This window comes from Barbus barbus (genome assembly GCF_936440315.1).
Source record: "Barbus barbus genome assembly, chromosome: 13".
Classification (NCBI taxonomy): domain Eukaryota; kingdom Metazoa; phylum Chordata; class Actinopteri; order Cypriniformes; family Cyprinidae; genus Barbus; species Barbus barbus.
The window spans coordinates 28,609,059-28,636,233 of record NC_136741.1 but is presented as its reverse complement, the minus strand read 5'-3'; the positions used below and the strand labels follow the sequence as shown (position 1 = coordinate 28,636,233).

General features: G+C 34.3%; 1 protein-coding gene and 1 pseudogene across 2 annotated transcripts in view; one reads left to right on the top strand and one right to left on the bottom strand.

Annotated features, from left to right (window-relative positions):
- Nucleotides 1–20,858, top strand: part of LOC306879715 (regulating synaptic membrane exocytosis protein 4-like) — a 32,001-nt gene extending 11,143 nt beyond the window's left edge. The window contains exons 2-6 of the mRNA XM_079432859.1: nucleotides 6,312–6,450; nucleotides 13,675–13,787; nucleotides 14,810–14,911; nucleotides 15,215–15,354; nucleotides 17,558–20,858. Of these exons, the coding sequence (XP_079288985.1) occupies nucleotides 6,312–6,450; nucleotides 13,675–13,787; nucleotides 14,810–14,911; nucleotides 15,215–15,354; nucleotides 17,558–17,776 (713 nt within the window). The 3' untranslated portion in view covers nucleotides 17,777–20,858. The remainder of the gene's footprint in view (nucleotides 1–6,311; nucleotides 6,451–13,674; nucleotides 13,788–14,809; nucleotides 14,912–15,214; nucleotides 15,355–17,557) is intronic.
- Nucleotides 20,859–22,458: 1,600 nt separating this feature from the next.
- On the bottom strand, nucleotides 22,459–25,749 carry LOC306878740 (actin-binding Rho-activating protein-like; annotated as a pseudogene). Its single transcript has 2 exons — nucleotides 25,142–25,749; nucleotides 22,459–22,880 (listed from the first exon to the last, which is right to left on the bottom strand). The product of its transcript is annotated as an actin-binding Rho-activating protein-like (transcript).
- Between the last annotated feature and the right edge of the window lie 1,426 nt (nucleotides 25,750–27,175).

The window sequence follows — 27,175 nt, the reverse complement described above, 5'->3', positions numbered from 1 at the left end:
TAGTTTTATAAGTATTTTGAAGAACATTGAGCCTATTTATAAAATTTTTCATATTGGTTTCCGCAAGTTCTACTTTTTTTAAATTAATTTTTGTAAATAAAATTTTTAACCATTATATATACATATTCCATACAGGACCATATATATTTGGACAACTTTTCTTTTTTTTTTAGCTACTGACCAAACATAGTCAAGTTACAGTTATATAATGAATATGGGCTTAAAGTGCACAATCTGAGGGTTATTTTGAGGGTACACTGTAAAAAAAAAAAAAAGTTGAGCCAACTTAAAATCTTAAGTCAACCAGCTTCAGCTGATTTTTGAGTTCTCTCAACTTATTTTTGTAGGAGATTCTCAACTTTTTGTTGTATAAACTTAAAACAACAAGTTGAGAAAACTCAAAAACCTGCTGAAGCTGGTTGCCTTAAAATTTTAAGTTGGCTCAACTTAAGCAGGTAAAGGGTCTGGAGTTGAATCTAAGTGTGCCATTTGCATTTGGAAGCTGTTGCTGTGAACCACATCATGCAGTCAAAGGAGCTCTCCATGCAGGTGAAACAGACAGTTGTTAGGCTTCAAAAACAAAACTAAAATCCATTAGAGAGAGGGCAGGAACATTAGGATTTTCCAAATCAACTGGTGAGCTCTGCAACATAAAAAGGCCTCGACGTCCACAGAGGACAACAGTGATGGATGATAGGAGGATCCTCTGCATGGTAAAGAAAAACCCTTTTACAACATCCAGCCATGAGAAGAACACTCTCCAGGAGGCAGGCGTGTCACTGTCAAAGTCTACAATCAAGAGAAGACTTCACGAGAACAAATACAGAGGGTTCACCAGAAGGTACAAACAAGGCCAGATTAGACTTTGCCAAAAGCATCTAAAAAAGACAGAGCACTTCTAGAAAAGCATTATTTGGACGGCTGAAATTAAGATCAACCTGCACCAGAATGATGAGAAGAACAAAGAATGGAGAAGGCTTGGAACAGCTCATGATCCAAAGCATACAACATCATCTGTGAAACGTGGCTGAGCAGTGTGATGGCATGAGCGTGCATGGCTTCCAGTGGCACTGGGTTACTGGGGTTTAGTGATGACGTGACAGAAGACAGAAGCAGCCGGAAGAATTCTGAAGTGTATAGGGATTCACAACGCTTTATAGTACAAATGGACGAAGACCCAAAACATACAGCAAAAGCAACTCAGGAGTTTTTGAATGTAAAAAAGTGGAATTTTCTGCAATGGCCAAGGCAGTCTCCTGATCTCAGCCCGACTGAGCATGCATTTCACTCGCTGAAGACAAAAGGCAGAAAGACCCACAAACCAACTGAAGTCAGCTGCAGTAAAGGCCTGGAAAAGCATAACAAAGGAGGAAACCCAGTCTCTGCTGATGTCCATGAGATCCAGACTTTAGGCAGTCATTGCCTGCAAAGGATTCTCAATAAAATATTAAAAATGAACATTTTATTTATGATTATATTTATTTGTCTAATTACATTTGAGCCTCTGAAAATGGGGGGACGGTGTATGGTTTTAATTCCTAAGCATTTTATGTTATATTTTTGCTCAGCCCTTTGAATTAAAGCTTAAAGTCTACACTTCGATTTCATCTTTAATTTTTTATTTTTTATTCTGTTCTGGTGGCATACAGAGCCGAAATTATGAAAATTGTGAGCTGACAGGGATTGAGCATCAAACCTAAAACGTTTTACAGGAAAATTAAATTAAAATAAATTAAATAACAATGAACTATTGTTATAGAAATAAAGTCAATAGAAGAAATATCATAATGTACAAATAAAAAAATAAATAAATATATCTCATATTTTTGCTTTATATGAATGAAAACGAAATAAGACATTTACATGACAGGTTTTGTGAGAATCAACCACTTGCATTAACAAGTAGTTATAGTAAAAGTAATTATAGAACAGTGCTTTGGTTGGAACATTGGCAAGAAAGAAAGGTCTGGATATTTACTTCAAAAGCAGAAGCTGTGTTGGGTTTCACATCTGATTAGGGAGCACAGAGGTTATAGCCTCAAACCAGGCATCTATCAACATCACTGTAGATCAATAGGCCTCTAGTGCCACTGATTTATCAAAGAGTTAATAGGTAATTGAGGCAGGCTGGAGTAATGAGAGGTAATGGCATGATCGATAGCATGGACAAACCAGAAAACTGACATGCTCATTTAGATGACAATCAATGTCTGGCCTAATGATCTTCAGCAAGCTAAGTTTAAATCGGACCGAACTTAAGAGCATCCTATTCCTGTTAACCTGGGATTTGCACTGTGCATTAGAGACACATCAAATAATGATGCTTGTAAAGAGACTGGTCACACAAAAATGTAAAATATGTTGTTAATTTCTGCTGAAACACAAAAGAAAATGTTCTTGGTCCTTTTTTACAGCTTTAAGCTCCAAAAGGATGTAAAGGTAGCCCACAAATAACATGTTTTGTCTGTTTTCGAGCTTGAAAGGAAAATAATTTCTCCTATTGTTAAATAAAATCAAAGAATATAGGTTTAGAACAACATGACGGAAAATGAATTTATGGATGAGCCAATTAATTAAGTGAATGATTCACCTATTTTCATTTCAATTCGCATATCACTCTCGGCTTTTATTGAAGATGTAGTCTTACGTCTTATAATAGGTTTTTCTATAAGCCTCTTTGTTCTTGTAATCAAATTGATAGGAAATAAATTTGGACGCTCTGACAAGTGACAAGCGTAGGTCATAAACCACAAGCAAGATGAGATAGCAACTAAAAGGGCTTGTTAGAAAAGCCTCTTATTTCTTTCTTGTTCGTTGTATATGCATGAATGTCACTTTGATTAATGAGAGTTGGCCATCCTGATAAAATGAGATACTTTATCTGTTGTCAAGGGATCCAGTCGCTGATTTTACTCGAGTAAAAGTACAAAATTATTTTATTTTATTTTATACACTTCAGTATTAAAAGTAAAAAGTACTGATCGATGAATGTTTATTTGAACTTATATACTTTTAATATTTCATAATTTTACATTATATAATTTAGGCTATATAAACCATGCTCAGAATATCTGGGAGCTTGTCATACACATGCATCAAAACAATAAATATTAGTATCAATTTATAGGTTTCTAATACTTCATCTGTGCAAACAAGTGAAAAAAATATAGTATTTAAAATTAAAAACAAAATGTGTGTTCACAAACAATATACTGTGAATACAAACAAAGGGCAAAATGAAATAAATATCAAATTTGAAGAAGAACCCTATGCAAACATACTGCTTCAGCGTTAAGTATTATATTTTATTTTTACCAAAAAACTATCCCGTTAAGCACTTCATACAGTAGGCTTAAACAGCTCGCCATAGATTTAGTTCACAAACAACTGACATTCATGACTGAAATGAATTTCATATAGGGACAGTTGTAACTTATTTTTCGCGCCATGCACTCAATCTCCGAAGCTCTCCCGTTTTTGGGGTTGTAGCTAGAAGGGATATGGCTACAACCAGAAAAAACAACAATAAATTACATTTTCTACCTGTTAGATTGTGTTTTACTAGAGTCTACACCTACACCAACCCTAAACCTACCCCTTACAATTATGCAAAAACAGTAATTACTGATGTACCGCGTGACAAAAATGTAGCTATATTGATGTGCGCATGCCCAGTAGCCGCAGATGTATCCCTTCTAGCCTTAACCCGTTTTTTTGCTTATTTTGAGTCAGACTTGTGAATTCACTGAATTGTTTACTGGCGACTCGCTCTGACTGAATCATTTGAATCAGTGAGTTGTTGACTCGAGAATGGCTGCAATCCGCTCAGTCCAGTCCGCGAATGAATCATTCAGTGCGATTTGCGAACCGATTTAACAGGTTCACTCACTGAAAAACATCGGCTCTTTCATGAATCAGGCACTGATATCGTGTCTCAGAGCGGGTGGCTATTTCTCCAGTTCAAAATAATGAGGTACGAAATGTTTTAAGAAATCTAGTGGAATAAAATGTATGATATTATGCTTTTAAAGTGACGTGACATACAGCCAAGTATAGTGACCCATACTCGGAATATGTGGTCTGTATTTAACCCATCCAACGTGCACACACACAGCAGTGAACACACACACACAGCAGTGAACACACACCCGGAGCAGTGGGCAGCCATTTATGCTGCGGCGCCCGGGGAGCAGTCGTGGGTTCAGTGCAAGGGCACCTCAGTCGTGGTATTGAGGGTGGAGAGAGCGCTGTACATTCATTCCCCCCACCTACAATTCCTGCCGGCCTGAGACTCGAACCTGCAACCTTTGGACTATGAGTCCGACTCTCTAACCATTACTAAAATGTACTAAAGTATAGTAACGTAGTAAAAATACTTAAATTACCATGCTCATAACTCACTTGAAACCACCAAACAACTCCCAAGAAACCACACAGCAGCATGTCAACAACCAATCAGAACTTGCCAACACTCTGGAGACCACCCAAAGGCACATGTGAAAATCAAGTTTTGCTGGGATTTGGCTGTTTTTTTTTTTTTTTGTGTTGTTTTTGTGAAAAGGTGAAATCACTTTTTCAGGCATGTTCGCCGAACATAAAAAGGCTAAAGAGAGAGAGATGCAATGAAGCACATTGCTCTTGTCTCCCATAGCAACCCTGGCATTTCTAGTGCATTTCCTGATACATGATGTTCTGTTTTGGAAGGTTACACTGACATGCTAGTTAGCATGTGCCGAGCGCACCAGAAACGTAGGAACAGACAAAAGAGGACTGTATTTTTAGGAATAGCCTAACTAGGTCATGTGCTTCACAGCCAGGAGAAAGCTGTGAAAATGGCTGCTTTCCCATCACTGCAGAGAGCGAGTGCTTTTCATGTGGATCAAACGCATTTCAGTGGATAACATGCAGTTTTCAGAAATGACAAAAAATAAATTATGTGTATCAATCTCACTTGCTGTTGCTTAAAAAACAAAACAAAAAAAAAGTGAATTTGAAAATATGCATTAATTAGTCATTGAAAAATAGAAATAATTTGATGATCAATGAAAAATAAAAATGAAGATTTAAAATGAACATGAAATCAAAGGTGACTTAATATATTAAAAATATTATTAATAATTTAAATTAAAAAAACAATACAAAACATACTATAATTCCATAGTTTGTCAATAAGATTTTATTTTATTACTTTAATCAGCAAGGGCACAATAAATTGATCAAAAGTGACATTTATAATGTCATAAAACATTTCTATTTCAAATAAATGCAATTTTTTAAACTTTCTATTCATCAAAAATGTAGATTTTTTTAAATCACCTTTTCCACAAAAATTTATAGTAATAAGAAATGTTTCTTGAGCGACAAATCAGCATATTTGACACTGAAGATTGGCGTAATGATGCTGAAAATTCAGCTTTGCATCACAGGAACAAATTACATTTTAAAATATATTTAAACAGTTATTTTAAATTGCAATAATATTTCATTCATATTTTTACTGTATGTTTTTTTTTATCAAATAAGTGCAGCCTTATTGAGCATAGAGATGTCTCAAAATCATTTTAAAAAATCGTATGGACCCCAAACATTTGAATGGTAGTACATATATATATTTTCCTCTCAGAAAGAAAGTATAATGGGTTGTGAACTTTGTTTTATTTCGATTACTATAAAGTGCATGCAAAAAATGAGTACCAAAACCATTATGAGATGACATCCAGCTTTGAAATGATTCTGAAACTCATTCTCTGAATAGAAATATATTCATGAGGTCATGGGCTAGTAAAGCGATCAGTCTGCGGCTGATCCCCTTCACCTTTACTAGGAAAAGTCCAGGCTTTGTGAATCTGTTCTCTAAGCCTTCCGGGTTCAATAAGGCACCACTACATACTTGAATTATACAAGAAGATTATATTTTTCAAAGGATTTATTTTTAATACAACCAGCACTCTACCTGGCGGCAACGTTATCACAACATTTTTATTCAGTCTGATATGGAGAGGATTTGATATAACTCGCATTTTCCAGTGCCTTTGCCGCTCAGACAGAAATACAAGAATAACATGGATATTTCACAATAACCCGTCCCACACAGTTTGTGCTACAGACATGAATGAAATCTTAAATCATGTGGCTTATGAAGGCATGTGTGATCATGAAAAATTTTTACGCACTGGACAATAAACATTCCCACAAAATTAAACTGAAGGAGGGACTAAAATCAGAGACTTGGTTCCAATAAGAACCACCTAGCAAACATCGTATGAATTAAATGTTGGTTTGGTGAACTTACCTATCTTTCTTTGTTTCAGACCCCGAGGGCCGCAGGTTAAAGGGTATTCAGAGGAGTACAGAGACAGGGCTGGCCGTAGAGATGCCCAGCCGTACGGTCCGGCAGGCGAGCCACGAGTCCATCGAGGACAGCATGAACAGCTATGGCTCAGAGGGAAAGTGAGTAACATAAATAAATACTTTCAATAGTTCACCCAAAAATAAAAAATAAAATTGCCGAAAATGACTCATCCTCAGGTGATCCAAGATGTAGATGAGATTGTTTCTTGAGAAATTTAGCATTACATCACTTACTCATCAATGGATCCTCTACAGTGAATGGGTGCCGTCAGAATGAGAGTCCAAACAGCTGATCAAAACATCACAATAATACACAAGTAATCCACACCACTTCAGTCCATCAGTTAACATCTTATGAAGTGAAAAGCTGCGTGTTTGTAAGAAACTAATCTATCAGACACAATCATCACTTTTGGCTTCTGAGTCCATAATCCACAATAATGCTTCCTCTAGTGGAAAAAGTCCATCTCCTGTTGTCGTCTCACATCAAAATCCATCAACATATTTCTCTCCTGATTCTGATAAGACGTCTTTTTCACTGGAGAAAGCAATATTATGGATATGAAGTGATGGTTTGAAGTTAAAAACATCTTAGTAATGGATTTGCTTCTTTCAAACACACAGCTTTTCACATCATGAGAATGAATTGATGGACTGGAGTGGTGTGGATTACTTGTGGATTATTGTGATGTTTTTAACAGCTGTTTTGATGGCACCCATTCACTTATAATCAATACTGGCTGCTTCCTCTCAAACCGTAGAAGCCTGACAAATATAGAATCTGTTACTTTGTTATCAGTTTGATCGGGTGATACATTTGATGGGATAAAAATAGAAAAGAGTGTTGCATTACATTGTGGAAAAGGTCAGGTGAGATGAGAAACGAGCTTTAGAAATCTACCTCTGTACACAGCCTTTGGATATATTCAGCTACAAGTTTCATGCAGACACATTTTTTCTTCCTTTCTTTTTTTCTTCCTTCTTTACAAAAAACAAGAGATATTTTTTCTATCTTTTGACAGCCTTAGTATTTTTATTTAAAAACCATAGTTTCAGTTTGACCAGTTTAACAAAGCAAAATTAAAATCTGGAATCTACTTATATACACTTGGTTGTGAATCAGTCTGTTATACAGGAATCACAGGTCTCACATTCCCGTTTTATTGGTTTGGGATACATAGCATGTGTTATTGCATTACATTTCTCTAGAAACAGGGATGCTCATCCAGTAACTCTCTGGAGATTGTGCTTATATCTTATATCGAGCAATAAATAAAAAGTGTTTGAGGTATTCCCATAAGTTACATAACCAACAATATAAACCCCTCTTCTCAGTAATAAACCTTTCTCTGCTGGCTCTATTTCTGAATGAAATCCAGAGTTCAGACCTTCTGTGTTGATGAACTGTAAACTCATTTCAGATCTGGACACTGTCTGGAGTGTCACATCAAAGCTACAGGTTTTGAGTTTTGCGTGATGTAGTCTGATTTTAGCTCTGTGGAGGACAAAAGCTGTTTAGCTTTAATGCCAACGTGCCAGAAAGTTTTGCACAAGTTTGGATACATAAATGGAAAAGATATTTGCTGGTTTGGGCTTGTTTGAACCAGGGCTATTATCATTCTCTAAAACTAAAACCAATGAAAAACATTCCCGTTCACAGAAAATAACATAAAAATACATATAAATAAATTTAAAATGATTAAATAAATTTAACATGATCATTATGCATGAATGTCATTGCATTAGATAATAAAATATCAACGCAAGTGGCATTTATTTTAAAGAAAGATTGCACAAGTAAACATTTAATACAAAACATGATAATATGAACATTTGGTTCAAAATGTATCGGGACACTTTGCAGTTGCCAAAAGCTAAAATATAAACCTTAAGAGAGGATGCAAGATGATATAATAGATTCATGAAGATTTTTCAGACAAAACCATTAAAATAAGAACCAAAAACTTTGCAGTTCACTTCAAAACAATATGTTCAGTTACATAATTATAACGATATGTTATGCTCGACCGCTGTCTATTCTGCATACATTTCCCCTCAAACTCTTTGTCCAATACCCAGCGCTCCATTAGAAATCCACAAACAGACAAAAAATCCCCGCAAACCTTACGTAATGTAGTTGGTTGCTCTTCCTGTGCAGCTCCATCATGGGAGTAAAATCCAGCCCAATTCAGCGGGATTACTGCGCAGTTTATGGAGCATGGGGATTAGAGTTTTGGCTGCCACTGCTGAGGATATTTTACCATATTACATTGCATCTTATGCATCTCATGAATACATAACAGAGTAAAACATATTTTACATAAACACTCACTGTCAGTCTGGGCTTTGACAAACAACTGTGATGGAAAGTCACAGAGCAAGGCTGATTTGATGCAGTGGCTTTTTTTTCTTCTACAGAAGTTTCTGTAATATGTATTCACTATCTAGTGTTTATTTGATCTGTTTCCATTAGATATTGTTTGTAAATTGCCTTTGGGCTGTTTGCCTTTAAATATGTTATAAAATCAAACAACTGTATCAAAAAGTTATAAAACAATTTAAAAACATTTACAAATATTAAAACTTTAGAAAGCATTACAAGGAGCATTATTAAAAGATTAAAAACTAGGACTAAACATGATATAAAAAGTTATAAAATATTATGAAGTATATATGAAAAAATATCGGGGCTTAAAACGTACAAAAATCATTATTAAAACATAAAAAGTAAAACATATTAAATGAGCATTATTTTTTTGCAGTTGTCTCTTACTAAACCTTAAATTTAAATTCAATTTATAGTCTATTGACTCCAAAACACATTGCAAATCTTACAAAGATCAATACCTTTTCTAAAGTAAGTAGCAAGCATCATCTTTCTACAGCTGTTGTACAGATATAGAAGCATCTTTACAGTGGTTTTATAGGAGCTTTTGCTTCATTAAAACACAAATAGTATGAATCTACATTAGAGACTGATGCACTTTCTCTGATAATCTTACACATATCTGTATCTCTTGTATCTCTGACCTCCACAGCTCCCACTTTTGTCAGTAAACATGTTTTATTTCACTGTAAAAAAAAAAAAGTTGAGCCAACTTAAAATTTGAAGGCAACCAGCTTCAGCAGATTTTTGAGTTTTCTCTGTTGTTTTAAGTTTATACAACAAAAAGTTGAGAATCTCCTACAAAAATAAGTTGAGAGAACTCAAAAATCTGCTGAAATTTTAAGTTGGCTCAACATTTTTTTTTTTACAGTGTTGGGGACCAAGAAAAGCAAAAGAGGTCACATTAGTAACATTTATGATTCTGTCAAAATGCCATAGAAAGCAGAAAGCAGCAATCTAACACCCTAATTATAACTCCAAAAGCAGAACTGCTCATGGTGCACAGACCAAAAATATAATAATATTAGATGTCCTGAATAAAATCATTTTTGATGCATTTTTTTAAACAGCCAGAAACTGAAATGCAGATTAAAAATATGTTCACACAGGTGTCCTAGCAAAAAATAATCACGGGTTTGACATTCAAAAAGTGTCCAAATACTTAATTATAAACAGTATAACTGCTGATTTTTTATTTAAAACCTAACGCACTTCTACTTGTGAAATGATCTGCATGAAACCATGCATGTTCTGTCCTTCTTTAAATGCTATTTCATATACAATGAAATTCATATATTTTTAAGTGTCCAAATACTTTTTGGGGTCTCTGTAGAAAATGAAAAAGTTGAGATCGATTTTCAATAAATTCTCAAATCGCTAGGATAAAAATCTGAGAGATATAATAGATATATATAATTGAACAGCAGATCATCTTCATTTAGGTTATTATAGTTGACTAAATTAAAACCATACAAAAATCATTACATCAAATTAAATATATATAACAAAAAACAAAACAAAAAAACTCCTTAAACTTTCATTTATTTAGCGGCCAAGGCAACATCTCTCATTTTCCTTTAGTTTAACTTGATATACTAACATAAAATAAAAAAATATGTATATTATTTAATATATAATTGTATATTTAAATAAAAAATATATAGACATGTAGACAAAAACACAGAACAAAATTATTAAAACATTACCTAAAATTAAATAGAATTTACTAAAAGTAAATAGAAAAAATATTGCTAAATCTGTAACAGTATCTCACCGATACTAAAATAACACTGTCTCCACCACATTTAAAAATTATTCTGCACTCTGTTTCAGATGTATAAACATTTCCCACATACCTTTCACTTTTTTCCAGAAAACAATAACTCTCATACTTGCATGCAAGAACGGAGCATCTGTTTAAAATATTTGCATGCAATGAATACCAGAGTGCCAGAAGAACGGCAGGGAGACTTTGATATATAAAGCAATTGAGAGCAGTGCACTGAGACGCCATGATTAACACATAACACAGACAAATGTTTATTCGAGTGACATCAAGAATGTGGCGTGTAATATGTGGAGCGGTGATAGGTGTATTTGTCACCCTCCGAAGCGTTTGTAGTAATGCGTGTGTGTTTACTGCTGACGCCAGTGCACGCAGGGGCCAGTGACTAATAATGACTCTCCGGTTTGCCAGACAGAATGATGAAATGTCACATGCGAGAGAGGAAGAGGGTGAAAGGAATAGTTTGTCCAAAAATGAACGTTCTGTCATCATCTACTCACCCTCAAACCCAAACCCAACCATCTTTCTTCTGTGGAACACAAACAGAGATGTTTTGAAGAAACTTCATGCAGCTTGTGACCACAGCGGTCAAATTTTGGTCCTAATAATAAAAAAACTTGTCTGACTTGTGTGCCTTATTCCTAGTCTACTGAAGTCATATGAAATAACTTTGTGAGATGAACAGATGGGCAGAAAGTTTGCTTGGCTGCCATCTTTCAGCAGCTATTTTTCATTCAAGTACTGCTCCTGTCTACTTGAATAGGACAATCAAAACTTATGTCAAGATTATATTTCAATAACAAATTTTAAATCAGCAATAAATTCTGACAACAATGGTATCACACATTTTACATTTTTAGTTCAAATTGTGCTTAAAAAAAAAATAAAAATTATTATTATTATTATTATTTTTTTAATTAGCCTTTATTTGTCTAATTTTCTACTACCGTTTGGGGTCGGTAAGAAATTTGAATGTTTTTGAACATCTCAAGGCTTAATTTATATTTATTATTAATTAGTACTATGAATATTGTTATGAAGTATTATTACAATTTAAAATAACTTTTTTTCTGTTTGAATGCTTAATATACTTTTTTTCAGGATCACTATGAAAAATATTTAAAAAAGAGCATTTATTTGAAATATAAATCTTTTTTAACGTTATAAATGACTTTACTGTCCTTTTTGATCATTTTAACGCACCCTTGCTGAATAAGACCATAGTGTATATATTGACAGTAGTGTATATCTATTCAAAACAAGCTAAATTTACTAAAGATGTAACACTGCATAAAATATTAAGTCTTCTTTTCAACATTGTTATTCAATTCATGTAAAAAAAAAATGCTTTCTGAAAACCAGTCTTAATATCTTTTGCAGTTTTGCGTATTAAGTAAAATTATTTGTTCTGATTTTAACTGAAACATTTCGAAAACACTAAGTTGTATAGACCAGTTTTCTGATTCTAATGTGGTTATATGGACTGTGTGACGATTCTCCGTTTGTGTTCCAAAAGGCTTTGGAGCCACATCCTGGGAGTAAATGATGACTGTTCCTTGAAGAACAGAGACGAGCAGATAGAGACACCAGGCGAGAGACTAAATGATGAACTAGATATTGACGTGGGACATAGAGACAGGATGGAGTGAAAAACGAGCAAAAGAACGAGGAGGCGATGAAAATGGCATCTCTTGGGATGCCCGGTCTGAGTATTAGGCATCAGGATTGTCTGGACCCTCCCAAAAGCATTTCAAAAATAGACCTGTGCGGAGACGGCAAGCGAAAGAGACAGAGCTGGGAATGGGTAGAGGGGCGCTGGAGAGAATCGAGGTCAAACCGCAGAAAGAAAATTAATTATGAAACCATCCACATTAGTGTGGAGGATTATTGAGAACAAACACACAGGAAAGGGAATGGAGAAAGGAGGGGAGGCGGTATGAAAGGAGGATTGAAGGAAAACAAGAGAACGACAGTCATGTAGGGTATGACAGTCAAGGGTAGCTTTTTAAAATAAATATAAAAATATATATTAATAGAGAAGAAATGTCATTTTTGTGCAGAGCTGCAAAACTAATGACTATTTTCGAACAGGTTTCCTGAACGCTCCATTGGTCGGTCAAAACAGATAGAATGTAAAAACACCTTATGCCGGGGTGGTTAAGTTTGCTCAAACATGCACCCCTTTGCCCTCTTTGGCTGCCTTTTTTTTTGCATGCAAAAGTAAAACACACTTTTTTCACCACCATCTGTTTCTGTATCTAAAATGGATCTCTTGTTACAAAAAAAAAATTAGACCTAATTAATCTCATCCGAGCACAAGTGGCTGCCTTCTGTTTGCTGGAAAAAAGTGAAAAATCTATGATAAGCAATATGGGATTCTTCACCTGTGTAGAAAATTAAAATTAAGTCAGTTTCCTTCAGAAGATCTAGCTAAAGAGTAAACAAGAAATTATGTATAAAAAGGTTGATAATGGAGCATTGCTTCGTAAGTGAGACAAGCATGGCTATTTCACTTTTATTATAATAGAGTATAATACTGTATTATAATTTATTATAATAAAATAATTCATTAGGAATGTTAAGAGCTTGTTGGTTTAGTGTAAGGCTTAGAATTCTTTATTGAAGATGTTTTAGTGGAGAAAATGAATCTGAAAAACAATTCCAGAAGGCTGATGAAAAAGTGGACAGTCACTGTTGTGCTATTAGATGAAGGCCAGACCTCCTATTTCAAGAGGTCGTGAGGGTGAGCATGACACGGAGCATGCAGCTCATCTCCTGGAAATACACAGTACACTGAAGTGATGAATTTTTGGCCGCATACATCTCAAATCTGCCGAAAGGAGCAGGAAAGCAGTGTGATTACATGCGTGTGCGCTGGCTTTGCTCCAGCAGAGCACTCGGCTCAATCAAAGCTGAACTTCACTGTCAGGCTTAAAGGCTGTCTATCTTCATTACATAAAAGAGAAATGCCTTCCGCCCATCGATCCAATCGAAAACAATAACGTATATGTCTACACAAAATATTCTCAACATTATTTTAATACAGCACTGTATGTTCCATCCAGCAGACAACATACAGCACTCAATATATTGTATAAATAAAATTAATGCAAGCTTCCACAGTAACACTGCGCTGTTTTCTTCCCTTTAGTCTGAACTACAGTGGAATGTGTTTGGCATCAGATGCCCAGTTTAGTGACTTTCTGGACGGGATGGGACCTGCTCAGTTTGTGGGCAGACAGACACTAGCTACAACTTCTATGGGTGAGTGCACTTATACATCACATGTTAGTGTAGCACAAGTGAACAGGCTATAATTTGTCCTTTTCTTTTATGCACATAAAGGTTAGCCATTTACTAATACACATTTTGTATTTTATTGTGTTAAATGATAATGAAAATTATGCATCTTGTTACATATGCATGTGCAAGTGATGGAAAGTCCTTGACATAAAGAATAAAAAAAAATCAATATGATAGAAAATGCTGAAAATTATTATTATTATTATTATAGCTCCACAGTGCAACAGAATGACAGCGACAGGACAGGACACAGATAATAATAAAAAATTGGTAAAAATTACCGAAAAATTGGTCGGTAATTGTCAGAGCTGCTTGTCAAAAGGTTGTTTGTATGACAAAATATTCAATAAAACAGTGGAAATTAGAAAGCATGAATTTGATATTTTCAAAAAATGAGAAATTATAGAATTCAAATAATTATCAATTGTCAATTTTGTTGGAGTATGTTTCTGTAATATTAAACTCCCTGACATGTAAATTATAACAGAATATGTGTATATGGTTGCTGTTCAGCCAAAATGACCAATCAGCACCCAGAACTTGAATCGTCATATTATAATCAATAAAATAACATTAAATAAGACTGCAGAGAAAATATTGTAATTAAAATATTGTTAACGCTTTACAAAAAGGTCTCATTAGTTAACATTAGTTAATGCATTAACAAAACAATGAACAATTGTTACAGTATTTATTAATATTTGTTAATGTCAGTTAATAAAAATACAACTATTCATTTATAGGTTAGCTCAGGTCCATTAAATATTAACTGATACAACATTTGATTTCAATAATGTATTATTATTAGCTTTTCATTATTAGTTCAGGGTAACTAATGTAGTTATCCAATGTTGACAAAGTAACATTTTTAACAAAATATTAAAATAACTAAGATCAACACAATGTAAATGAAAAAGGAAGAAATAATGTCACTCACCCACGTGCCACTTGACGCTCGTTAACGTGTGTATTAATGTCTGCAGGAGATGTTGAGATCGGTCTGATGGACAGGAACGGACAGCTGGAGGTGGAGATCATTCAGGCTCGAGGACTCATCATGAAGCCTGGATCTAAGGGCCCTCCAGGTGGTTCTTCATCACACAGAGGGTTGAGCCTGATACAGCGATTAGATTCATTTAGCCAGAGCACAAAACTGACTGCAAATGTTTAAAGATTGGTTCTCAAATATACAATTTCTCTTAGATTATTCTCCTCTTCTTATCTGAGCATTCATTATCCGAAAGCGAGCATGTGCGTTTTGAAAAAAGAGAGAAAATTGAAAAGAGACGTCTAAATTAGTGGCACTTCAAATAGGTTTTCAATATTTTGTGGATTTGAAGGATGCTGTTTGAATTATTGTATTTTTTTGTTTGTTTCTTCCGTTTCAGCGGCCTACATTAAAGTCTACCTTCTGGAAAACGGCATCTGCATTGCCAAAAAGAAGACGAAGTCCATCCGGAAATCATTAGATCCCCTTTACAATCAACTCCTTGTTTTTTCAGAGAGCCCACAGGGAAAGGTTGTACAGGTAAACTCGATTTTTACCTTCTATGAAGAAAATGAGGGTTACTTGCACCAGAGGATGCATCAGAGGGACTAAATTTTATTGTTCACCAAGCAAAAAAATTCCAAGTGCTTAAATATTTAACATTAGGGGATGTATGAGCAATAGAAATAGTGTTGCTTGCCTTATAAATCTGCATCGAACCAGCATACTAACCCTATTTGATTTTCATAATGCATTTAACATTAAGGTGTCAAGCACTTCAGATGCATCTGTCTGGTTGGTTATTTAAATGACAAAGAAAATAGGCTCTAATTTACAGCAAAGTTTACCCACGTCTTTTCCAATTTGGTGTAATTTCTCTGTAGGTGTCGTGATGTCTGTGAATGATCATTTCTTATGCATTCCCTCCATCATTTAATTCCACTGCAGAGAGAACTGGCGAAGAAACAGCATTGCAGTGAACGCTTTATTTTTTAGCAGCGCTGAAGGAATAGGGGGAAACATTTCATATCTCACCGAATTAGACATTTTTCTAAGGACAACATTTATGAAAGCCTGTCACAACAAGCATTAAAGGTTAGAACAGACTGCAGGATGTTCAGGATCATCGGGTGGTGGGAAAAACATCATTTGCATGTGTTTATTCACTGATGTATGGCGTCCTCCATCCAAACATCCGTCATTATTATGTAATGAATCTCAGGGAACTTGCAGATTGATCTAGGTTAAGTTATTCTTCAAAATTTTCACACATTCATTATCATATTTGGAAATTCAAATTATTCAGTTTGTGCTGCTAGATGGATGAATCACACGAAATCACACGAAAGTCATATTACTTCAAAAAAAGAGAGAGAGAGAGCAAGAGAGAAATTTGTAATAATAAAATGTCATAATATTTTATTTAAAGCACATTTATTATAACTGTTATCCAAAAACACTGAATTTCTATTACTTTAATTAAGAACAAATATGATGTACTATCGCCGCAGCATTGGCTGCCCACTGCTCCGGGTGTATGTTCACTACTGTGTGTACACTTGGATGGGTTAAATGCAGAACACAATGGGTCACCATACTTGGCCACACACCACTTCCCTTTCCCTTTTAAATTGTAAACGAATTATGCACCTTGAAAGAATTTGTTGTGCTGGATTTGAAGCTTTTTCAAAAATGTTCATGGAAAAAAAGCTACTAAAAATGCTCCCTTAATGCTCCTAAAATGAGATTTATTTTCTTTCTGCAAAATATAATTGAAATACATTTTGGAGTGATCTGGACATGAGATGCGCCCAGACTAATGAAACTGAAATAATAATAATAGTAAAAAAAAATCATTATTGAATTACTGTAAATTAAACATTTATTTTAGGATAACAAAGGCATTATGAATTATGATGAATTCTAAATTTTTAATCAGGAATTTATTAATTACAAGGATTATATGTGACCCTGGACCACAAAACCAGTCATAAGTTGCATGGGTATATTTGTAGCAATAGCCAAAAATAGATTTTATGGGTCAAAATGATCGATTTTTCTTTTAAACCAAAAATCATTGGGATATTAAGTAAAGATCATGTTACATGAAGATATTTTGTAAATTTCCTACCTTAAATATATCAAAACTTAATTTTTACTTAGTAATATGCATTGCTAAAAACTCAATTTAAAGGCAATTTTCTCAATATTTTGATTTTATTTTTTGCACCCTCAGATTCCAGATATTCAAATAGTTGTATCGCAGCCAAATATTGTCATATCCTAACAAACCATACATCAATGGAAAGCTTATTTATTCATGTATAAATCTCAGTTTCAGAAAATTGACTCTTATGACTGGTTTTATGGTCCAGGTTCACATACGCATTTGATGATAAATTTAAAATGGACAATTTAGAATTTATGGATTAGAAGGATTATATACATTTAAAATTCTTAAAATCTATATAATTAGTTTCATCTGGATTAATGGAACAAACTGTTTATGAATTAGAAGGATTATATATATAATGTGTGTGTGTGTAGATATATATTTATATATATTTATTTATTTCCATTCTGAGATTCACCTAGAATAATGGAATTAACTAAAAATAACTAAAATTGAGAATTCTGAAATGAACTAAGGGATATATACACATTTAAAATGTAAAATATTATAGTCAAAAGTACTTTTCATCAATCCTTACGATAACATAATACTTCCATTTCTCATGAACAGGTCATCGTTTGGGGAAACTACGGCCGGATGGATCGTAAATGCTTCATGGGCGTGGCCCGCATCCTATTGGAAGAGCTGGATTTGACAAACATGGTGATTGGCTGGTACAAGCTTTTCCCCACCTCCTCTATGGTGGACCCCACGATGGCGCCGCTGATCCGCCACTCCTCACAACTGTCTCTGGAGAGCACCGTGGGGCCGTGCTGCGAACGCTCATAAGACTAACTACTCCACTAGATTTATTTTTCTCTGGAAGGGCTCTCACAGCCCCCCGATCCTAAGAGTGCTGGTTGTGCATGACTGCAGCACCGGAACCCTCTGGAATGTTCTAGAATTTCTTCAGAACAGATGACCTTTCTGGAATATTCCAGAATTGAGCACAGAGGGAATGCTCTTTTTCAGCCTCTGAGAAAAAGACTTCAGGACAGGCAAAGAATGCAGACCAGACGTCTGGGCTTTATTTTAGCTTTCAACACATTAGCTTGTGATGGTCTGTATGAGGAAACGTCCTCCATTTAGAACTGAAAGCAGGTAAACGTTTGTGCAGGCATCGTGTTGGGTCCTGCAACGGATGGGTTCGTGCAATATGACACACAATAGAGAGAAGAATGTATCGGGAATAAAAGTGCGGGTTTGCATTCATTTTCTTGTGTAATTAACAGGAATAGATATATGTCTTAAAAAATATGTGTAGTTTGAAAAGAGTCTATGTTTGTAGTTCATGATTTCGTTCGCACATGAATCTTTTTCTGTTCGTGTCTCTTCTGTTTGTCTTTCTCATTACTAAACAGTGCCAATGCTGTCAGCAAGTGGCTTTATTTGTGGCTAGTGTCTATATTCGGTGACTACAGGCTTTATGAATCAATAACCTAAGCAGACACATATTTAAAAAGACTATCTTTTCCCAAACAGTGACATATTCAGTGACGTCATTGTACGTTTTACCCCACTAACAGTATATGGAAAAATTCAAATGGATGCAAGATGCTGAAGTAACATAGTGATTATGAAATTAATGTGAGTAAATGATATACTTGCGGTTTTTAATGGCTGAAACCAATATCGAAAAAACAGAGTGATTGTACATAAATTTAAATGAAATATTGAAAAAATGAAACGTGTGCAATCCATTATTAAGGAACAGTAGGCCTAATGAACACTTCTGTAAATCAAATATTGGTCAAATTAATCGCCATGGCCAACATTTAAGAGTCTATTACTAATTATTTAAAGATAATTTAGTTTTGCACTTTATAATCTTAAATGTCTTTCTTATAAGCAACGCTAGTTTGGCGTGAACCAAAAGTTCACTTTCTTCTTTACATTATGATATTATTTGTGACTTCGGGATGCAGAATCTTCAGTAGCAATGATAAGGTTGTAGCATTAGATAGTAGCATACGCATGAAAGGCATCTTAGTTTGCCACCATCTAATGAGATTTTGCATGGAATCGATTGATACCGGATTATCAAGCGTTTTCGCTGGCAGTCGAGCAAACATGTAGCAGCCAGCGGACGATCAAACGAATGCTGTTACATTGCACTGAGATGTGCTGTGTGCCGTCCTGACGAGGATTAATAAATACTGATACAAATGTTTTCATACGTTCTGAACATTTCTACACGCCAGCACAGAAAGGGAAGGAACAGCATTGCCGAGAATTTTTACGTCCAGCATTTGTGAAGAAAATACACTATTTACCACTAGACAAAAGGATTTTTTAAAGATTCATTCCTCTCTGAGAAGTTCAGGAGTGATGATTTCAATTAACGCTGAAAAATGTACCTCGGACACCCTCAACATGCTCATGTTGTGAAGGCCATATAAAGCACTGCCACATTCGTTTTGGAGACTTTAATGTTCATTGTCTTAAAAAGCAATAACAAAATGAATTTTTGCTCACTTTATTTGTTACAGGGAGTAAAGCCAGATTGTCTCTGCATTACATTAGAAACTTCTGCATCCATGTAGCAATATAGTAGATACTCGGTTTTAGACGAAGAGCTGAATGTCTGAGATCCTCGAGAATTTAGTGCCATTTCAAAGATGAAAAAATCATGATTTAGAAAAACCTTTTCGGGCAATATAGTGCTTAGCATTGTATATTAATATAGATGATATATATTAATATACATCAATTTAATCCATTGTTCATAGACTCAATCGCTGTCTGAAAAACTACATATGAACTACATCTTTTTCCGTCTGTTTATTGTAAATAGACACCTTGGATTAAGTGAGTAAAACAATAATAAATTTGATTTGGGATATCAATATTGACATATCAGTTTTTTAGGCTGTAAGCAACACATTTCTCCTGTTTCTATCAGCATTTTAAACTCTGGATTGGATATATAATTGCTTTTAAACACCAAATGCACTCCAGATGTTATAAAAGAATGTGATTTATAGAGTTTCAAATGAAATATCTCCATACAGTAGTTTTTGTAAAGCCTTAACTTGTAAACCAGAGGTCTTAACACAGTTCCAGTTGTACGGCGGAGAAACGAGCATGCAAGAATGTCATTCTGCTTTCATTTCTATTCATTTTCTGTCTTTCCCTTTCTTTTTTGTATTTACTACTTTAATCTGGTTAATAGTCATGGCCTTTTGTCATCGCATTTTTCACCACACAATTTTGTAACTAATTAACCATCTACCATGGTTGTTGTACTTGTTGAAGTTGATAGGGCAAAATAATCAACATATTCCTAAAAATTGGACGCTGTGATATTTTTCTTTGTGGAGATAATTGTTTTAATCCTTATTACTATTCATTATATGTAAATTTGAATTCGTAAAATAACGTCACTGTTGATTAATGCACAATTTAGTGTATTGTTACTCTGTTGAAAATGGTTATACAGAATAAAATAGCTTACTCTGATTTACAAAACATGCGTTTGGCTGATGATTGCCTGATGCTTCACAAGTTTAGGAGGAGATTTATCCTGAAACCATCTGATAATCTTCGACAACTAACACATAACGTTAAGCTTATTGCACACGTCAGAGAGAATGAGATATCGAGTGTTATAGTTAGCCTGTCTGTCTTCTGCACTCAGGCCTTTCTCAGGAGACGAAATGGCTTTTTAAGAGTTAGATCAAGGACAATTAGATCAAGCACTCTTGATTTGGAACCGAGCTGGATGTTGGTATTTTGGGGATACGGCTGAGTTTTATTATTGTGTGTGTGTGTGTGTGTGTGTTTGTGTAGCCACTGCCACTAACAAAGGAAGAGATGAATAATCTTGTCCCTGTTTGATGCAATTACAAAGAATAAAGATCCCTTTTTACACAAATCATACAGTATGCATCCCACACACACACATATCTTTTATATAATATAGTTTTTTTTTTTTTTTTTTTACATTTTTCTAATAAAAATGAATAAATAATAATAATAATGACACCAATAATCTTTGTAAAAAATTATATAATAATACAAATTATAATTTTTTCTTAATATTTTTATATATAATTTAATATACACAAAGTATTATTAATATAGTATTACCATTATACTTAACATTTGTAGTATTAATAAATAAATTAGAAATTAAAATTTAATAATAATTAATTAATATTTAATAATAAAATATATCTTACAAATACTGTCGTATTTATTAAAATATCTATCTATATATATATAAAAAAATATTTACAGAAATATTATATATATATAATGTTCATTTGTAATAAAATATTTTGTATAAATATTACAATTATATTATATTGTTAATATTGTTATATTTATATTACTGTTACTTTGGGTTCCGCTAAATGACTAAATGTAAATGTAACATTATTATTAATACTAATAATAAATGTTGTCCCCAATGCAAAGTAAACACAAATATATGTAAAAAAAGAATATATATATATATATATATATATATATATATATATATATATATTGAAGCCAACTTCAAACTTTTTACCTTCAAACTATCTTATTTACTAATAATTAAAAAAAATAAATTAGGACAATGTTGTATTTTTCTATGACTCAACAGTTTTATTTACTCTTTTACTGACGTAAAAAAAAAATCCACATCAAATAAATAAATGAGTTGTTTTAAACTATATGACTGTATATCTTTAAATATTTATAACAAATCCTTCTGTAAGAAGACTATTATGCTTTCATTTTGAAAGAGGTTTTTAAAATGAGCCCCAAACACTGAACAATAAAACAACAGCAAGTGTCTGAAAGTAGATGCAAATGAACAAAATGTTCAGATGGGAAATAATGATTGCACCAAAGCAAAAAAAAAAAACACACCCTACCCTTATATTCTCACAAGACCAAACTGATTTGTCATTGAATTACAAGCAAGAAACATGAGAGGATTTTCAAAACGTGTCTAGACATCAAGGCTGGTGTGCTAAGCATTCAGAGGATGCCTAATGTTTGATGCGTGAGGAGACAAACACAGGATCTGTATACTCCCTTGTGTAAACTGTGAGCTAGGAGTCGCCCTTACACGATCTCAAATATGAAGCTCCTCAACACTAAAACTATATCCACTTTCAAAACACATCATGCACCAGAATTCAGACGGAAGAGCACGTTCATCTCAGAGAGTTCATCAGTTTTCTGGAACGTTCTCAAGGTTCTAACATTTCATCCGGCTAAATAAAATTATAAATAGAGGGCTAATTTGAAACTAGATACCTAGAATTAAAGTCACTCAAGTTGAAAGAAGTTAGTTTATAACTGCTTTTCTGGTGCAAAATTTTTTTTTTTTTAAATTTGTGCAGCTTTTGCAATGTGTAAAAAACAGCAGTGCATTTTGAAAACAACTGAAAAATGAAGGTAAAATAACTTATTTTACACTGCAGCTTAGCAACTTTCTGAAAAATTAAAACTAAACTAAAAACTAAAAATTAAACTAGTCATGTGATTATAATGTCATCATCCTGGCCCTTCCAGAGCATCTCGCCCTCAAAATCCACCATCTAGTGTTTGTGACAGAGCAACAAAATTCCCACAACTTTATCGGAGATTTTGACGTAGCGGTCGAACAGGCGGCGAAGGTGATGTAGATATGACCCTCTTTATCCCGCAGGCCCATGTCTCGTATGATGAAGCACATCTCCTCCATCTCGCGGTAGATGTGTTTCTGGGCCCGATCGGCACGCTGGGCTGTTTTGGATCCTTCTTTGGGCCGCCCGTATCCCGCGTCACCCTTCTGGAGTCGAATAGCATGTTCATAGTTAAACTCTTCGCTGAAAGGGTTGAGCTTCCGACCTTCAATGTGGTCTTCAGCAAACTGCTGGCACTTGCTCCTCAAGACGTTCATCGTGGCTATTTTAATCTGAGAGGACAAGATTCACATGTTATTCAGGACACAGTCACATCACATAGTGTGTGTTTTAAAGAATTAAATGCAAAAAAGAAAGATGAAATAAAATGATTTAGCTTGGTTTGTAGATTTTGTTGTATATGTACAGACATTTATAAACAAAGAAATACATATTTTAGTATTAATATAAAATGGTGCGTACTACATAAGTATAGTTCATAAATAGACAGAAAATAATAAAATGAATAATTTCTTTATTATCAATGTTGAAAAATAATAATGAATAATGCAAATAAATAAGTTTTATAATTAATATGAAATATGTACTTATAAATTAAAAGTATAAATAGCTTTTACAACAAGAAACATTTCTTATTATTATCCATGTACAGTTTATTAACAGTTGTGCAAATGTATAAAAAAGATGAATTAATATTAAATATTTATGAATATTTTTTACAATATTCAACAAGAAAGTATTATTCAACATTTCAAATTATCAATGCTGAAAACAGATATTTATTTATTTATTTGATTTGAACAAGAAAGGAATTTAGTTCATGTTATTTAATTTGGCCTAGGTGACATCATAAGATTTCAGAGGGTATTTATTATTAATAAATCATTTTAATAATAATAATAATAATTCACAAAAAAAAAGTCTTTAGATTAGCATGCACAATAAGACTAGCAATATATATTTGTAATTTAGACTTCTTGTTGACTTTAAAACATCTTTGTTTACAATAATATATTATTCAGATCTTGTTTGGGGTGTAGCCAAGCTGGCTTGTCACCGGACAGTCACATTACACTACTGTCTGTCTGACATGCCTGAGCATTACTGTTAAATATTTCTCAGGATGTCTTCAAGCGGCACTTATTTCACACGGGCGCCATCTGAACCCGTGCAAATGCGCTCTGTGAAACACAAGCTGGTGAATCAAATACCACGGTGACACAGCTGTGATGGATCTCACTCATCAAGTTGAGGGTGAGCATGCTGCTTTTTGAAGGTCGGATGTAAACGATCCATCACTGTTTTTATTTACATATATTCCATTGCGGCTGAGTCTATGATGGAACATTATGCTGCCGTGAAAATATAGTTGGACTGTGACTTGAGCTATAAATCTCAGCTTGCAATTATTATTTATAGGAAAACATCTATATATTACAATAACACTGCTGTATGGTCAAGAATTCATTTTTTGATTAAAGCCTTGAATGAACAGTCTGTTCATTTGCAGTTAGCTGTGATACTCATTTGGTTTTCAACCAAAAAAACTCATATTCAGCAGTTCAAGTCATTCAAAACATCAAAAGATTCCCTATTAAAACACATTTACTATATATTTTGTGAGTATTTTAAGAGAGACAACCGCATTTAAATTAATCTTGCCTCCAACCAAACAAAAAACGATCACTAGAAGTCCCCGCCCTATTTTTATTTTTACTTATCATTATTTATTTATTATTGTACATCACAAAATAAAAGAAAAGATACATGCCTTTAATGTAAATGTGGCTGCCACTACCTGAACTTTTCAAGAGTGAATTCAGTTTTCACTCCCATAACAACTGAATTCAGTGTGAACAGAATAAGTTTCTCTTATAAAAGGAGCGACAACCAAATTACATTCAAAATAAGAAAACATATGGCAGTGCCAATTTACACTACTGTAAAAAAAGGTACTGTATTTTTCGGAATATATTTTAAAAAATTGTCATCTAAAATGGGCTATAATTAATATTTGCCTTTTAACGCCGAGCATGCAAACATGTCCAAGTTTATAGAGTATTGAATGACACTATCATTTATGTTTGTTTTAAACTTATATTTTTTGTTTTGTTCTGTTATGAATAAAGATAAATTTAAATAATTGTTTTTGTGGAGCACTAAAATACATGTTTATAGTATTTATGTTTATAACCTTTTTTTTTTTTTTTTTTACCAGTATTTTATATTAATTCTGAATTTAATAATAAAATGTGACTTAAACAATGCGACTTATCTGTGTGATTTTTTTCTATTCTCTCAGCAATACAATTTTGATCTGTTGTGACTTATAGTCAGTATAAAAATAACAAACAAAAATAGTTGCTCACATGAAGTGGTAATAGCCATATACGCTATTTAAACTAAAGCTATAATTTCTAAGCGGGCAGTTCTGATTGTGGGCGGAGTAAGTGAAAATAGCTTTTACCAATTAGTCTGGCTATTTGCACTCAGTACAAATAGAATATAGCATGAATTGTACAGATAAACTTACCTTGTGTCTGTTGACTTGTTTCTTCGATTCACTCTCATTCTGATCGCTGTTGTCGCTCAGAGGGGCTTCCTCCCCAAGACCACTGTCCTCGGCATCTAAACTGCTACTTCGTGATCCCATTGTCTTTTCCTCTTTCCGTCCGAGCACTTTCGCCAAAGTTCCTGCTTTCCCACCACAGTAGTGTCTCCTGGTGGGAGATTCGTTACCAAGAAAGTTTTTGGTGTCCTCTGATGACACCAAAAGCTGATTGGTGTTGATCTTCTCCTTGATGATGCTCACTAGGTTTTTCTCATATTCGTTACACTTTGGTGTGATGGCTTTAATCACCATTACAGTCTTGATTTGGTCGTCTGCACCTTCTTCGCTGTTCACCGAAACCACACGAGGTGTGTGATGAAGAGTTTCATCTCACTCTTCTCCTGCTTTTCTTACGCATCTTCAATGATGGTATCAGGCATCCATTCGCTCGGTATCGTATCTTGCTTGTCGGTGTGTTTGTTCGCCCAGCTTTGCCAGCTTTTGGCGAGGCTGTTCACCGTCGAAGCCACCTTGATCTTTCTGACGGCTCTGCTGAAAGGCCGGTTTTGCTGGACAGCAGCAGTACTCATGGTTCTTGTTGTGTTTCCTGGTTGGCGAGATTCAAACCTCAAGGTTCGTAATCCGTTTGGACGCTGCTGGTGGTCACCAGGGTCTTTTATATGAATGGAAAGAGGAAGTGTCTTCTGAGGTGGGCGGTGGGACATTCTTCTGGATGCACATGGTGTCCACTGTGACCCCAAACATGGAATAACAGGTGGCCACGTTATGACCAACCAAAAACACTTCTGTCCAACCGTGCAATAATCACTCCTGACATCACACCTGACTGCGTCTCTTGTTTTGGATGCACCCATGATCTCACCAAACCCTAAAACTGCTCAAGGATGCCTATAGATCCTGATGAAACGGACACAAATGCATGCTCTTCTCCACTGCCATGGCATATTTTTGTTCAACGTGCCAGAACTCAGAGTGATGATCTATTTTTGCAGACTGGGTGTTGAATTGTGCATGTGCGCGCTTCTGTTGATTGATACACAGGCCTGTTCTTAAAGCGCAAGCCAAGCTATTTTAAGCAGGAGTCGCGCTGAGGGAAAACTTAGGATGAGCCTTGGATTTGCACATCGACTCTGTTTCATTTATACTGCTTTGCAGATAAAATGGTGATTAGTATTATTAGAGCATTAATCTGCAAGACATTTTTATAAGGTTAACCATTAAACAGCTAGGTTACTGCAGAGATAATGCGTAAAGCAGGGGTTCGTAACAACCCAAACTCAAAAAATGGCCTGCAGATTTGTTCTGATTAGGTCACGTACAGCTATGCTAAATTAAAATAATCAAATGCAACTAACAACTTAAAGGCTACTGCATCGGTAGGATAGTAAAATATACTTTCCATATTTTGATGTTATTGATGTTGTTGGCTGCATGTTAAATCAAACTCTGCAACATTTTCTAGGCAGAAGCTAGTGAAATTATACAGATGCCAACATGGAAAGATTACGTGGCATCCACTCATGATTGATAAAAACAATGAACAAAACTATGCAATGTAATAAAAAACAGACAAACATAAGATCCAGATTTCATTAAATATGTTAACTTGTAGCAAGAATAAACAATGTGTATACAAATCAAAATTCAAGAGACAAAAATATATTTCTCTTATTCAGCCTTGGCCATGTTAATAACTGTGCATACTGTTAGACCTATATTACGCAAAACAAGAGGGGAACCACTGACTTCTCTTCTGAAATGAATTATTAAGACAAAAACAAGTCCAACAACAGAACCAGTATGTTCTTGAGTGGTGTGCTGCAAAGTTAGCATGTAAAAGAAATAATGTTTCTAAAATCAATAATAGAGATGATAAACATTTAGCATAATTCATGGTAATATTAATACATTTCGATGTCTGATGTTAAAGACACTTTTGTTTACTTTTCCATGATAATTTTAGTTCTTTGTTTGGTCGCCAGTTGTAAAATGTAA